Source organism: Heloderma suspectum, chromosome 4 (genome assembly GCF_057233095.1).
Source record: "Heloderma suspectum isolate Gila_16-S chromosome 4, 16-S_ref, whole genome shotgun sequence".
In the NCBI taxonomy this organism is placed as follows: Eukaryota; Metazoa; Chordata; class Lepidosauria; order Squamata; family Helodermatidae; genus Heloderma; species Heloderma suspectum.
The window spans coordinates 123,097,591-123,114,418 of NC_139461.1; the positions used below are offsets into that span (position 1 = coordinate 123,097,591).

A 16,828-nucleotide genomic window follows, 5' to 3' on the forward strand; every position below is an offset into this window, starting at 1 on the left:
ATGCAGGGTGATCTGTCTGCATTGAGGTTCTGAACTGGGACAAATATATTTACTATGCCCATATTAATCCTTCTTATATTGGCTATACTCCAATGACTTCAAGAATGTTTTCACTCCTGCAAAAGAACTGACTCTGTGACCATCCCAGGCACTCCCACCTATACAAGGAGACAGACCTTGAGATCTAGCCAAGACTTATCAATATAATAGCCTGATGAATCTTGAACAAACAGCTGACTTTGAGAAGAATAAATATAGCTAACCACTAAAAGCAACAAGCCCAACCAGAAGTCAAGGCCAAAGAAGGAGAACTGTTTTTCACCACTAACTCCTTGAAATAACTATTGTCTTCCACATTTCCACTACATGGGGTTCCATTCCTCCTAAAGGATAAGGTTCATAGTTTGGTGGAATTCTTAGATCCAGCACTGTCATTGGAGGCACAGGTGGCCTCGGTGGCATGGAGCACCTTTTATTAGCTTAGGCCGATGTATAAACTACAATCGTATCTGGGCAGAGAAAGCCTAGCTACAATTATCCACGCTCTGGTAACCTCTCTTTTGGATTATACAGTCTGGAAACATCAGGTTGTCCAAAATAGGGCAGCAAGACCATTAATGGGGACTGGCCACTATATCATACTACACCAGTGCTTTATGATCTGCATTGGCTGCCAGTCTATTTCCAGGCCAAATTCAAAGCACCTGTATTAATTTACAAAGATCTAAGTGACATTGGGGACAGGTTATCAGAAGAATAATCTCTTTCCATATATACCTGCCTGGACTCTAAGATCATCCTCAGAAGCCCTTTTCCTGGTGTCCCTGCCAAATGAGGTTAGCTAGGAGAGAGCCTTTTCAGTGGTGGCACCCTGGTTGTGGAATGAGCTCCCTATAGCGGCTCACCTGGCACATTGTGGTTAGGGAGGTCATGGGCATTGGGCTGGGGCTTGAGGCCCAAAAATAAATTGCTGGTTTGCACCTCTGCCCTCCCCCCGAATGCCAGTCCATGGATCACCACACTTGCCCAGCTCTGTGCACCCTGAGCCAGGCAACTGTGGTGATCCCCAGTCCCTTGCTAAGCCGCAAACTGGCTGCTTGGCCTTTTTTGTATATTCGCATTTTGTATATTCTCCATTCTAAAAGTGCAAAACCCTATCCTGGGAGTCTGCAACACTTGTTTGTCTTTGGATCGAACTAGAGATTATGTTAAATGTATAGCTAGTAACTACTTCTGTGGTTAATCACAGACAGGGAAGGGGGCAATTCACAGTGTGTGGGGAGGTGTCATGTGTCTGGAGTCTGAGCCTAGCAGCTGCAGGTTCAAGGGTTCCAAGGTGGGCAGCACGTACAGGGATCAGGCTAATTGCAAAGTCTCAGCAGTCCAGGTCACAGGCAATGAGGTCCCAAGGCAATAGAGTAGACAAGGGGCAGGCAGGAGGGGGGGAGGTCAGAGTATAGTCCATGTAACTGTTATGCCCTGACTGGGAGAATCTTGTCAGAGGAAACACCAGAGCTCCAAGAAACTGAGGGCACCCCAGATCAGTCACTGCCACCAGACCAGGAGGACCCTGGGTCCCTGGGTGAGATGGCTGCAGGTCCATGTCTGTCAGGAGGAGGGGACTCTGTCTCTGAGGCAGAGGCTGAGCAACATTTTACCCCCAGGAGCTTCGTCACCTCAAGCAACAGGCCAGTAGGGATCCCGTGAGGAGCACTTGCTTAAAAAGAAGGACTCCTCAGGAGAAAGTGACTCCTCATGAGTAGGGCTTTGACCGAGCGCTCTAATGTACTGCAGCTAAGTCCTGGGTGGCGTTCAGCAGGTTTTAGTGTTAACAACCTTCAGTGTCTGCCTAGTCAGTACTAGAAACAACGTCTTCACCAGCTCCTATTGCCTTGTATCCTGTTTTTCTGACCTTGCCTTGAGATTGAATCTCTGTGCTACTGACCTTGAACTTCTGCTTGACTTGCACTGTATATGATAGCTGACTGTTTATCTGTGTTTTGACCGAGGCTGCTCTTCAGACCTCTCTTTTGGATGGTTCCTTCCTGCCTGATAAAACTGTGCTGTTGATCACTGCCTGCTGATTGACTTGCTTTTGGATTGCCCCTTAGTTTAACCTGACCCTGATCCAGCCATAGCAGGATAGTAACTGGCAACAGAGCCCCAAGCCAACACAGGCAACAAGAAGCAGGCAGAAGGACAGTCAACATTTGGTTCAGAAGTAATCACACCAGGAATCTGTCAAGGAAGCAGTGGAGTGTCAAGGGAAGCTTGATTCAAGAAGTATGGTATTGTTGTTTCCAGCAACTCTCTCAGCCTTACAGTGCTGATCTTACGCAGAGGCTGTCAGAACCACATCTAAGCCTCAGCTGTGAGCTATTTAGTGGCTGCAACTGAAAAGGTCCTCCTTGTGAGCAAGCCTTCTACATGTGAGTAGACCTTTTCTCATGCAGAGGCCTCTGGCTCAGTCTAGCACTGCTGCTGAGTTTCTGTCTTTTCAGCTGCTTCTCCCGAGGGCTGAGGGTTTCTCCTCCACCAACTCTGAGGCATAGCTCTTGTCCTTCACAGGTGAGGTCCCCATGATAGTCATCCCTGAGGGCCCAGCCTCCTCCTGGTCTACTGGCAGACCCTGTGCATTGCTGGTGGTGGGTGGCTCCTGATCCTACCAGGAACCACTAAGGAAGAGTCTTCCAGCAGGGGTATGGCAGAAGGGGAAGTCTAACCTTTCCCTCCATAGTTGCAATCCCTATGAAAATTAGTGCTGCACTGAAAATTTCTCCCTCACTTTTTTTGGACCATTCTCATTCAATTTGATAGAAGAGAAATTGCTTTAAAAAAGAAATTCAATGGTGAAATTTTTTTGGAGAAATTCTCATGGGTTTGGTTTGGGTTTCTTAGGCTTACCTTACTTGGGAAGTAGCTGAAGAGTGAGCACCAGTGTCCTGTTTTTCATTGTACAATCATCTCTCTGGCCTCCTGTGGTCTCCTCAGCTTCCTGCAGTTCAATTAAAGTCCAGTTTAAGGCACCATGAGGTAATTCCTCCCATAGGGCTTTTTCAGATCAGGGTGTGCAGGCAGCCCGGGAGGCTAGCTGTGATTATGTTTTTGATGTTTTTGAGCTTACCTAAATTATAAAAAATCCTGAATGAAGCAGAAAAGTGGAAGCCTCTTTCATGGGGCAGGGGGAGGAAACTTTCAGGAAACTGGAGGACAGACTTTGACAGAGCACTAACTCCACCTCATCCCTGGAGCTGGGCACAACACTGCCCCCAGCTGCATTGGAGTGGATGTGAACTGGGGGCCAGCCTGCCAAGACAGTTCATGCTCTTGCAGCATGAAAACCCTTAAAACCCTGAGGAAAAAAGAAAGAAGCTGTGCTACAAGCCCTGTCAGTGGGGAGCCCTACCTGGGAGAAACCGTTGAGAATTTCTCCTCCCTCTGGAGAAATTCGGTGAAATTGTCTCCCATATTTATCTGCCCACAAGTAAAGTGGAGAATTTCAAGAGGCCATTTATGCACAGCTCTATTAGTGCTGTGCTGAAAATTTCTCCCACTTTTTTTTTTTTTTAACAATTCTCATTCAATTTGATAGAAAAAAAATAAATTTCTTTCGAAAAGAAATTCAGGGGAGATGCAGTTTTGGAGAAATTCTCATGGGTTGGGTTTGGAGTTCTTGTGCACTTATGAGGTGGCCAGGAAGCTTAACTGATTTATGAAGTGGCCATGGGGTGTACAGTAATCATTGTACAATAATTGTTGTGGCAGCCTATAGCCTCCTCAGCTTCCTGATCATGAGGAAGACATCATAAGATAATTCCTACTATGGGGCTTTTTCAGTTCATGAATGGCAGGTGGCCTGGGAGGCTGCAGAGCAATGGAAAGTTGTATAATAGACAGAGAAAACACAGAACCCTTGGCCACCCCACTGTGATTAGGTAAGCTCAAAAACCAAAAGAAATGCAAAACTGAAGCTGTTGCCAACTACAGAAGCAGTGCAAATGCAAATAAACCAAAAACCCTTAGGAAAAAAGAAAGAACGTGTGCTACAACCCCTGCCAATAGAGAGTCCTATCTGTGAGGAACTGTTGGGGAATTTCTCCTCCCCCGAATTATCTGCCCACAAAGAGGCTGGAGAATTTTGAGAGGGCATTTGCACACCGGTCTAATTCTTTTTCTTTTTTGTTCCAGGGCATGGCAGTGTGTAACACTGCAATTCTAAGAGAGGTTACTCAGGAGACCCCTTGTGTTCAATTGGATTTGCTCCTGAGTAAGCATGCATAGGACAGCTGCCTGAGAGTGCAATCCTATATGCACCTTTAGACAAAAAAAGACCCACAACTCCCAGCATGCTCCATGTAGCTATACTGGCTGGGGAATGCTGGGAGCTGTAGGACTTTTTTCTGTCTAAACATACATAGGATTGCACCTGAAATGTACCGTAAACACCCAAAGAACACCACCCTTCATATGCTGCTGCATACTGGAAAGATGCATGCATTTCAAAATTTATTTCATAAAGCTGAAACCACAGCTGTGGCCTTCATTCCATTTAATACACATTCACTGTCCATTTCTCTATCAATGGGAGGAGAGAAATAGATAGGAAGCTGGGTTTCATCCAGGGCAATGCAGTCTGGTTAGACTTTGCAGGAGAATTGATGAGGCGGCTGGTGCACATTTTGAAGTTTGGTGCATGGTGGTAGACTGCTCCATCGCATCACAGCACATATAACCTGAAGGAACTTGCTGCCACCACCACAAGCAGCCATTTTAAAGCCTAACAAAAAAAAGAAAAACAAATTCTCCTGTTGCTCCCATCTGCCAGCCATTCTTGGTTATTAGCCAGCAATCTGCCTAATGAAGCAAAGGAACTTGGCCAAAATAGAGTAAAATAATACATATCCTTACCAGGAACTCCAGAAAGGGGCCAAAAGCAGCCACATGTGGAAAGGGATGGATGTATTCACCCCAGTTTATGCTTGCTAGTTGCTTGCCAAACCACCACCACTGCCTGACCCCATGGACAGCCTGGCAAGCCCCCAGCAAGCCCCACAAGGCCGCCTGGTCCCCTAGCTAGCTGCCATTTTGAGTAAAAATGGCAGCTCATTATTCTGCATAAAAGGTCTTTTTCACAAATGGTGGCTGTAAAGCCAGCATTTATGCAAGAATAGAGGTGTGAATGGACCTTGACATCCCTACTTGTAGTTAGGTAGATCCGAAGAACAGTTTCCAATGAGAAATGTGGTAGCATCCATAACAAAATCAGGAAGGGAAAGCTTAGCCCCCAGCCCAGCATTGTCCCCAAGTGTGACCCTTTACTCATATGAAAAATAATTAAGCTTGATACTTAGAGCTGATGTTGCATAAAGAGGTACATTGTGCAATGCAGCATTAGGGTTGGTGGAGAATTTCTCCCCGAAACTTCGGGGGGCCGAGCGCCAATGTGTTCGGCCCCCTGAACAAGTTTCGGGGAGAAATCCTCCGAATCCCCCCCGCCCCACGCACCCCCCCCCGGGACGGGACTTACCTTCACCGAATGTCCCTCCCGGTGGCTGGTCCGGCTGGCAGTTCGGCGGGTGTTTGAGCGAGGCGGGAGCGGCAGCCGGTCTTTCGACCGGCTGCTGCCGCCATTGCAATGAAAGAAAAAAAAAACGCCCCCTGATAGGCTACGTGACGATTCACGTAGCCTATCACGGCTAGATTTGCAAAGTCAGCCGTGATAGGCTACGTGAATCGTCACGTAGCCTATCAGGGGGCGTTTTTTTTAAAAAAAAAATTTCACGTTCGCGGCCAGGCAAGGCGGGAAGCCTCCTCCCCGGCCTGAATTTTGGCTGGGCCGAGGCGGGAAGCCTCCCCCCCGGCCTGAATTTCGGCCGGGCCGAGGCGGGAAGCCTCCCCCCCGGCCTGAACTTCGCGGGGGGACCAGCGAAGCGCCTCCCCCCCACCGCGAACGTCCTTCGAGGACAGGTAAGTGACTTTCATCCACCCCTATGCAGCATACAAGTCCTATCCACATAAATTCTACCTGACATAGCAAGTCACTTTGTCTATATTATATTATTTAAGGGAGCAATCCTATGCGCATTGAGGCAGAGGAAAGGCATACAAGGCTGGATGGGGAATGCTGGGAGTTGTAGGCCTTTTCTCTGCCTAAACGTGCATAGGATTGTGCCCTCAGGGAGCAATCCTATGGCCCCTAGATATTGTCTGAAGGGCCACAGGTTACTGGAGATTCCCCCCTTGGAGGTTGGAGACATGCTTCGACCTCGGAAGGGAGAGTTAGAGATCCAACCACCCTCCTCTGCGGCTCTGCCCTTTCACAGCCAGTGTGGAAAAACTGTGCCAGTTGCCCTCTGATGTTGGAAAAATCAACCTCAGAGAGAAGGAAAAGGGGGCACTCTGTGGGCACGAAGGGGAGGAAACTAGAGAGGCCAGCAGTTATCCTCCTGAGCCTCTGCCAGCCTCCTTTGCTCCCCCTCTGAAGCACCGTCGCTAAAAAGCCCAGTTATGCAGGGGGAGAGGATGGGGAGGTGAAGATTGCCTCCACTGCTCCTTCTGCCCAGCATTGGATGATCAGAAGCCTCTGAGTTCAGGGGCAATCATTGAGGGTGCAATCCTATCAACTGCCCATTGGAACTCTGCTCACCCCACCTCCAGGTAGATTTTATGACCTCAGAGGACAGCCGGTGCAGTTCCTAAATCTGATGCAGTTCTGAAATTTAACATATTATAAATTACACAGAGCACTGCATATACATTTGAGTTTATTTGCCATAGAGATTTTCACTTCAGTGTAGCAAGGGAGATCCACAGGTGGAAGCAAGTCCTATGCATAAACCAGATACGGATGTTTATCTGCACAGTCATGCTCATCAAATGTTGATATAGACCCATCCAAGGCCACTACTCAAGCGCTAAAGCTTCATTGCCCATCACATCTATCTATCTAAATTTTAAGTTACAATACTATTTTAAAAACCATAATAAGGCATAAATCATGTTTAGCACCCTGACTGTAACATAACTGTATAAGCATCCTCAGCTGCTCAGTTGTTTGTGAAAATAATAAACCTGTTCAGTTCAGTAAGTAGCTATCAAATGATGCAATTCTATCTGAGTCTACTCAGAAGTAAATCCCATCGAGTTCAATGATGCTTACTCCCAGGTAAGAGGATATAGAATTGCAGCCTAACCCAGTGGAAGCTGGTGGCTCCGATTTAGGTGGGACTGTGAATCCATTCTGGGCTTTAGTCAGAATCAGCTAGAACTCTAAAGGAGCTATCCAAGGTGCTGAACCCTATACCCAAATTAGGTTCACCACCTTGTATAGCTCGTTTCTTTAGAGTTCTGGCTGGTTCTGACTAAAACCCAGAATGGATTTATAGCTCCACCAAAATCGGAGCCACCAGCCTCCACTGGATTAGGCAGACATATTGAGAAAGATTAATTGAGACAAATGAGCAGTGCTATCAATGCAAACTCCTATGACCACTCCATCTACTACTAGGGACTCTTGCCTATTGCTGGCACCTCCTCCCCACCCCACGATTAGTATTAAGCCCGGAGAGTGCCACTATAATTTCCCCTAAAGCAAATTCAAAGTGAACTAGAGGGTCCCTCCTCAACAGAAATATCTAGGGATGGATGGCACAATGGCTCAGCTGAGTCTGGGAGTCTGACAGACTCCCCCCTGCGCATGCCTTTGGGCTGCACCCACCAAGCCGCTGCCCTTGCTCGCACACGCTCACACCCACGCTCTCACCTACCCTGAGCCATTTGCGAGTGCCTGTCGTTCCTGCAGTCACCATTTTGGAAAAAAAAAATGGCACCTTGGGAATTTCCATAAATTTAATATTGCACACATGGCTGCCATAAAGGCCCCATCTGCACAATATTACAAGGGGTGTGACCATCCCTTGAAATATCAGAGGCATTTTGAGAAGAGTCAAGATTTTTGATAAAATAGGTGGCATTTCTCACGAGGGGTGGTATCCAATTAACCCTTCCTGCTTCTGTTAGCAGAATGGAGGGGGGTTGATTTCACATCCTCACTGTGTGAACTTCCATGACACCCTCAAAATCTGCACCAGAGGATTACCCTCCCTGAGCAGCATTGGGAGGCGGGGGAGAAAGGGAGGTCTTGGGAGGTCTTGTTGCAGGAGTAGAAGTCTGATGGTGAAATTCTGGATTTTGCCCCAAGGTTTCACGGCACCTCCACAGAATTGAGCCTTTTGTCCTTCGTTCACCTTTTGTAGTAGAATTATGTGCATGATGAAGATGGCACTGGAAACAGAAATTCTCCTTCATTAGCTGAAGCAGTAGAAATATGGCCCTGTGCAAAATGCAACCCTAGACTGGCCTTGAGAGAAATAAAACACTATTCTCTGGGACTCATTCTAGTTTAATGTAGTTCAGCATTTTACTTTCTTCATATAAGTTCATATACAATGAAATATGTGCATTCTTTACCACCAGAGTCTGAGAAGTGAGCTATTTATTCAGATTTGGTTCACACACTTGAATGGCCCTTTTTTATTATTATTTTGGCTGCTTAGGAGTAGCACATAATTTGTAAGAAAAACTGCTTCTTGTTATAATGAATATTGTACAGAAAGCCCACTTTCTCATAGAAAACCAAGCACTTTATCGTGCCCTATATATTAATAGAACAGTTTACGAAGGCTTGAAATATGAAAACTGTTACCAACACATAGCTCCCTTGGAGCCAACTAAAAGCAGAAACTAGTTAATTTGCAGTCCTCAATCCAGTCAATTATGCTTTAGCAAATTCTGACAACTACAGATCTACTGAAGTTCCTAATTTTCCAGGTAGAATTGAAGTTATTGCTCAACATGCAACAAAACAAAAGACCTCATAGAGTTCAACTTCTGACTCCAACAACCTGTGAGTTTATCTAGTCTGAAAGCTAGATACACAGCCAATTTTGACAAGAGGCTTACAGCCGGAAATTTCAGTAGCTAGCCCAAACACAGAGCCAAAGTAGATGTTATCCAAATTGCATGGCTGAAGCTTGTCTGTTGTTTGACTCTAATGTATGCATGCATGGAGCCAATTTGGATCAGCACCATCATACTTCAGGAGGGGAGGATCAAACCTCTTTCCCTCACTGCTTGCTTCCCCAAATCCCTCGGGGGGGGGGGGCATTAACAGCAACAACAAAAAGTATCTGTTGACATCACTGGAGGATTAATTGGCATTTCCATTCATCCTTCACTCTCAAAGTGGTGTTCCTGATCCTAATCAGGGCCACACATGTTTACACTAGAGTAAAAGAAAAGATAAACTTCAGCCACATGCTACGTGATCAGTGTAACTTGTAGTTTGGCTCATAGACTACTTGTTTACTATATTTGCCTCCCATGTCCCATAGATCAATTTGTATGAATTTTTCCAAGCAGAACAAAATTTCATCATAAATGTAGACATCCAAAAAATATGCAAACAAGAAAATATCTTGGGAAGATATTTGTGTCTGAGGATTTGTTCTTTTTCCTACTAGTGATGGTGTCCCCAGACATTTTGGTCTACAATTTCTATCAGCCCCAGCCAGCATGAGCAATAATTAGAAATTATGGGATGACGGTGGGGTGAAAACATCAGAAGGACACCAAGTTGCTTACCTCTGGTATATGAGATGGCAACATACAGTTTAGTTAGATTTTTCAATCTAATATTTTGGCTTGAGCATCAGAAGGCTACTTTGAGAGTTCATCCAATATCTGTAGTGTGTATTGTATTGTATTGTATTGATTGATTGATTGATTTAAATCTATTAATTGCCCATCTGGCTGGTCACCCAGCCACTCTGGGTGATGTACAACAAAAGAACAGTTTAAAACAATAAAATACTACATTAAAAACATATTTCTAAAAATACCCTAACCCACCACAAATGCCTGCCTGAACAACCATGTTTTTAATGCGTAGCTGAAGCTCATTAAAGAGGGGGCATGGTGGAGTTCCCTAGGGAGGGAGTTCCACAGAGTGGGGGTCACTACAGAAAAGGCCATCTCTCTCGTCCTCACCAGCCTAGCTGTCCTGGCTGATGGGACAGAGAGAAGGCCACCCAAGGCTGGTCTTGTTGAGTGGCCTATCTGGTGTTGCTGAAGGCGCTCCTTGAGGTAGGCTCGGCCGGAACCATATAGGGTTTTAAAGGTCAAAACCAACATCTTGAATTTGGCCCAGAAAACAACTGGTAACCAGTGCAACTCCTTCAGCACTGAAGTGATGTTTATCTCGCCGGTAGGGGTGCACAAAAGTCACTTACCTGGTCTCGCAGCTTGCTTCGCGGTGGGGGGGAGGCGCTTCACTGCTCCCCCCGAAGTTCAGGCTGGGGGGGAGGCTTCCCTCCTTGCCCGGCCGAAATTCAGGCCAGGGGGGAGGCTTCCCGCCTCGCCCGGCCGAAATTCAGGCCGGGGGGGAGGCTTCCCGCCTTGCCCGGCCGAAAGCCAGGCCGGGGAGGAGGCGCCTCGCCTCGCCCGGCTGCGAAATAAAAAGTTAAAAAAAAAAAAACGCCCCCGTGATAGGCTATGTGATGATTTACGTAGCCTATCACGGCTAGATCTGCAAAGTCAGCTGTGATAGGCTACGTTAATCGTCGTGTAGCCTATCACGGGTGACTTTAAAAAAAAAAAAAGCGCTTACGGCTAATGGCGGCCCCCATAGGGAGCCGCCATTCGCGTTCCTTATTTGGTCGCTGTAGTCTACATAAATCTTTACGTAGACTACGGCGAAAATAAGGGCAACGCTATTTGCGTTGCCCTTATTTTCGCCGTAGTCTACGTAATCTTTACGTAGACTACAGCAACCAAATAAGGAACGCAAATGGCGGCTCCCTATGGGGGCCGCCATTAGCCGTAAGCGCTTTTTTTTTTTTAAGTCACCCATGATAGGCTACGTGACGATTTACGTAGCCTATCAAGGCTGACTTTGCAAATCTAGCCGTGATAGGCTACATTAATCGTCATGTAGCCTATCCCAGGGGCATTTTTTTTTTTTTACTTTTCTTGGAATGGCGGCGGTGGCAGCCGGTCGAAAGACCGGCTGCCGCCTCTGCCCCTGTCGAAGCCCTGCCGAACCGCCGCTGCGACCCGCCACCAGGAGCAACATTCGGGAAAGGTAAGTCCCATCCCAGGGGGGGCAGGGGGGCGGAGAATTTCTCCCCGAAACTACTTCGGGGGGCCGAATACGTTGGCACTCAGCCCCCTGAAGTTTCGGAGAGAAATTCTCCCCCATCCCTACTCGCCGGCAGCTGAATTTAATCAGGCGAGCCGCCACATGCTGTACCAGCTGCAGCTTCCGAACCGTCTTCAAGGGTAACCTCACGTAGAGCGTATTACAGTAATCTGAATGAGAGGAGACCAGGGCATGTACTACCTATGGGAGCAGATGATTGTGAAGATGATTGATTGCTGGTGTTGATGTTATGGTCAAGTTGAATATAAAGTTTAAACTTGTACTTGATGTTGTAATGGTGCACTTCACAATCATTACTGTAAACTTCTTTGAGGGCCTTCCTTGGGCCGGTATAACACTACATACATTTTATCTATTTTTAAAAATTGCATGTATCTAAAACACCAATGCATTTGGGTCATATTCCATTGTGACATAAGCCCTATTCTGGTGTTACTAAAAATGAGTTAAACCACTATGTGTAACAATTGGCTGAGAAACTGTTAAATTCTTAAGAGTGAGACCTGATTGGCTAGGATTCCCCACATGACCACTATAGGAGGCATTTCCTTCATTCTAATAGGCTTCATTTGACCATAGTGATGTCAACATATATTTAAATCTTACTGGCCACATAGCAGTGTCTACATCATGCCAAGTATGTGATGTCTGATTGGTTGGGATAATTAGAGATGAAATGGAACAGAGGAAGAAAGTGGCCAAAGCAGCAGTGAGGGGGGGGAGGGGACAGTCACTACTAATAGTTGTGAAGAGCCACCAATATGCCCCCCCCCCCGGTCAAGGACTTTTTCAGGAAAAGTTGGCCTTCTCAGAAACCATTACTTTTGAGGCAAACATAAAAACTTTTCAGCACAACTCGAAACGTCTGGAAATAAAAATAATGGAGTATATTTTGCATTTAGACTGATCCTTCTATCTAAATGACAATAGCACTGATGTGGTGTATTTTGTAAAAGACGTTTTATTTAAAGTAAATAACAACAACACCAACAACAATGACAATGGTAGTGGTGGCCAAAGTTGTAGAGTAGTGCTTTACTTTAAAAAAGAAAAAAAACTTAAACATGCACAAACACAAACATGCTGCATATTTGCCAATATAATCACTTAACATAATGGAGGTACCTGTATTTCTAAAGTGAGAGATGGGTGGGGGGGGACCCTACTATCTGGTAGAAAGTAAAAAGTGTCATCATATCAGTATGATAAATTTAATGTTGAATGATTTTACTGCTACTGAAGGATAGAGATGGCTTTCATGGCTAAGCTCTCAGTTGCAATGAATGTTTGAATCATGGCATATATGATATTTGGAAATTCACACCATAGGTAGCAGGTAAAAGGTAAAGGTGTCCCCAACCAGTCGTGTCCAACTCTAGGGTGTGGTGCTCATCTCCATTTCTAAGCCGAAGAGCCAGCGCTGTCTGAAGACGCTTCCGTGGTCATGTGGCCGGCATGACTGAACACCGAGGTGCACGGAACGCTGTTACCTTTCCCGCTGAAGCGGTACCTATTCATCTACTTGCAATTTCTTGCTTTTGAACTGCTAGGTTGGCAGAAGCTGGGACTGAAGATGGGAGCTCAGTCCGTCACGCAGCCCTCGGGTCTCGAACTGCTGACCTGCCGACCTTCCAGCCTGCAGTTCAGCGTCTTAACCACTAAGCCACTGCGGCCCCACGTAGCAGGTGGTGCATGCTATCTCCATTGGCGGTGTCTCTGTTCCCCTTGATAGATGGTCACTGCCAAACTGAAAGCATCACAATTGCAAACCATCTCTATCTTTGGGCAGACTTTTAAAAGTGAGCTTAGGATGACTGGCTCACAGGTGTTTGTACAAGGAAGAAGTGTTGAGAAGGGAATGAGAAGTGTATATGTGAGGGTGAAACTGTATACCTTCTCGCTGCATGCACAGAGCAGCCCACTCAGGCCCTGCTATGTTTTTATTCTTTCTCATAGTCATAAGGACTAGCAGGTTCCAGGAAGAACTCACTTCAAAGTCATGCTTAGTGCAAAAGGAATATGGAGGGATGCATATCATGAGTACCAGTAGAAATGGTAATAAACCAGGGCAGTTCTTACTTATTATTGCATCATGGCAGTTACCAGTCTAATGAGATGTAAAAATAAATATCTGCAAATACCCTGTGAGACAGACGTGTCATTGTCTTGGGATGTCATGCTATAGGATTGGGTATTTAGTGGACACAGATCAGCAGGTACATCTTATCCATATTCCAGGTACAAAAGTGTCACCTAGGAACTATAAGTTTACAATATGCCTGGTATTAACACAGATAATTTTAAGAAATAGAGGACTCTGAGATCAGGCATGTCTTTTTATCTTTTACTTCAAAATCCCAAGTAGTTTTTACATTTCATGATATAAGGCCATTAAACCCTGAAGGATACATAATCATAACACAGCTTAAGTTTTTAATGGATTGTTTATGAGCATTGCCTTTAAGGATTAAAGCATCTTACCCAATTACATTTTGAAGGGGGAGCAAAATGGAACAGAGAAGTAAGTCAATGAGGACTGGTTCCATTGTTTTTCTGAGGACAGAAATAGCATCCTGTGATGCTGAGTTCTGTGAGGACAGGTAGAATGTCTTCCAGTTCCTGTATTTTGCCTCTCATATTTAAATGATTTCTTATCAGCTGCTGACATACTTTTCTCATGAAAATTTCTCTAATTTCTCTAACAATTACTTATTTTCCCCCAAATTTTCAGCTATGCTTTTGGGAAGTAATATTTTTATTTCATGACTTGTCAGCTTTGCTGGGTCACATTTCCTTAAGTTTCCCAACAGGACGCTTACTTGCTTCTCTTCCATAGGTCCTGTTTCTTTTCTTTTAAATCTTAAGTGTTTCTGAGGTCTGTTCATTTCTCCCAATATTTTATGTTCATTTATTTGCATCATAACTTGAACATGTACATATTTAGCCATTATGCTTCCTTTTCCCAACTTTCTTATCTGAAATACATTTTACTCCTTTCCTGAGTTAAGCTGAGAAAATGTCATCTTCCTATAGCCGGCTCCCATGTCCATAGCTTCAGGATTGACTGAAGTGGTGCACAGCCCTTCTTTCTCTTTCTTTCTTTCTTTCTTTCTTTCTTTCTTTCTTTTTCTTTCTTCTTTTCTTTTTTGCAGTATTTTATTGATGTGAGCACATGCACTGGTAACACAGAGGGGAGACAAAGACACAAATGATCTGAGAGCTGTGGCAGCCTGTGCATCCACAATATTCTGTACAGGGCCCAGGAAACAACAACCAAAAGCATCCCTAGCCACTTTGAGAAGAGATTGAGGGATGGTGGACCAGTGCCTCAACTTTATGCCCCCTAACTTTGCTAGCCAGCAAAGTTCTATAGCACATTATATTTTCAGCCCACCCTTCCTCTAAGGAGTTCAGTGTAGTATACATGGTACCAGACATACTCTTCTCACAAGAGCCCTGTAAATTAGATTAGGTGGAGACAGAGAAAGGGACAGACATACACACAGACATACACACTGACTGACTTTCACAAGGTCATCCAGGCAGCTTCATGATAGTTAGGATCTGAATATGGTCCAAGCAGGACGATTTATCAACTACTCCACATTGGTCAGTATGCCACTTTCTCCACACCTCTTTAACGTCTTAGAGTAATTGAGATAGGGCAAGGCAGGGGAGTGGCACATCTCATAGAGCCAGATTGTAATTCCAGCACCAGCTATTTAGTTATTTATATATTAGGTAACTAATACACACAGGCACACATTTAAGCTTCCCATTTTACATGCGGTTGCAAAAAAACCAAACATGGTGAAAGTTCTAATTCTGATTTATTTAATTATCTATTTACAATATTTACATACAACTCCACATCAAAGATTCTGGCGCAGTGAACAACAAGATAAAAGAATAAAGCCCCATATTAAAACAATTAAAACCTTTTAAAAGAAACAGATTCTGAGATTAATAAACCACAGCTGGTCACTCAAGGAAGGCCTCTCGAAATAACAATGCCTTCAGGACATTGGTAAATCACATCTCCTCATTACTGTTATACAGAAACTGGTCCTACGTAAAAGACACACACACACACACACATACACACACACACATGACTAGTTCATGCCCTGGGGGCAGGGGGTGTTTGAATATGTGGTCCTTAAAAAAAAAAAGTTTTTAATATTTTAGGACAAATGTCTTTCAAAAGCCCTTGGATAAACACCTGAAGTAACTCTTTGGATCGTGGCCTAGATAATATTATCATTATTATTAAATTATTATTATTGCTGTTGTTGTTGTTGTTATTATTACAGAAAGCAAGTTGATAGCTTTCTTCCTGAAGCCTACAGGTTTCTGAAAGTATGTTGCAAAACTAATAGTCATATTGCTTTAATGCTACCATCTTATCTTCTATCTACTTGCATCCTTCATCAATTTGTTTAGAGTTCTTTTGCATGTGTGACAAAAATCTTAGTTTAGTAATTTTTCCTTCAACAATGAGAGAGAAGATAACCACTGCTGACCTCAATTACAAGCAAGATTTGTGGAGACTTATTCATATGTGCTGAAAGATTTGGTCTGTAATAACAATGCATATATTTATAGAGCTCTCTCTCTTCCCCCGCCCCCTCTCTTCCCTGAAGCTACACACTGACCAAGATAAAGGCGATGGAAATTTGAAATACATATTAACAGGAGATGGGGCTGGCAGTCTATTCGTTATAGATGAAAATACAGGAGATATTCATGCAGCGAAAAAGCTGGACAGAGAGGAAAAGTCCCTGTACGTGTTACGTGCCAAAGCTATCGACCGAAAGACTGGAAGGCAAGTGGAGCCAGAATCAGAATTTATCATTAAAATCCATGATATCAATGACAATGAACCTAAATTTACCAAGGACATTTACAAGGCCAGTGTTCCTGAAAAGTCTGGAGTTGGTAAGTATAATTTATTATCATATCAAATACAGAATATATATATATATATATATATATATATATATATATATATATATATATGGTTAAGTCATTTCTCATCAATACTGGAGAGGCTATTCATGGTATTTAAGTAGTAATAAAAGGTTCCATAAATATCAATACACCAGCTCTTGTTTGCCAGCAATATCTGGTTTTTTCCACCCCATTGGTTATCATATGGCTTTCACAAAACTAGTAGCAGTCAAACGGAAACACATCCTATACCGTATGGTCATAACAATTCTTGTCATTGAGTACTAAACCACTGAAAACAATGCTGAATAGGCTCATACTTATGCATAGTCAGTGATGGCAATTTATTTGACTCCTCTGTACTTTTGTATCCAAAGGGCTGTAAAGGTAACATGTTGATTTTTCCCTTTTTAGGAAAAAGCATCTAAAATGTTCTAAACTCATATTTTTCTATACAAATAATCTAGATATATGTACCAATTCCTTGTCCTTCTTGAGGCAGGATTGCAAGATCTGTATCTAGAGTGGTGGGAAAAGTTGTAGCATCTTGTGAGTGTATATGCCAGTCACTGCACATCTATCATTACTGATCCCCAAGCCATCATATGTGCCAAGAGGCCCATGCACTCACTCCCCCTCCATGCTCCATCACCTCTCTGT

At 44.3% G+C, this 16,828-nt stretch overlaps 1 protein-coding gene across 1 annotated transcript in view; it reads left to right on the plus strand.

The window, feature by feature from the left end:
- Positions 1-16,828, plus strand: part of LOC146347379 (cadherin-9-like) — a 203,916-nt gene that overhangs the window by 94,930 nt on the left and 92,158 nt on the right. Inside the window, exon 3 of the mRNA XM_084850555.1 lies at positions 15,862-16,156. Coding sequence (XP_084706681.1) covers positions 15,862-16,156 — 295 coding nt within the window. The remainder of the gene's footprint in view (positions 1-15,861; positions 16,157-16,828) is intronic.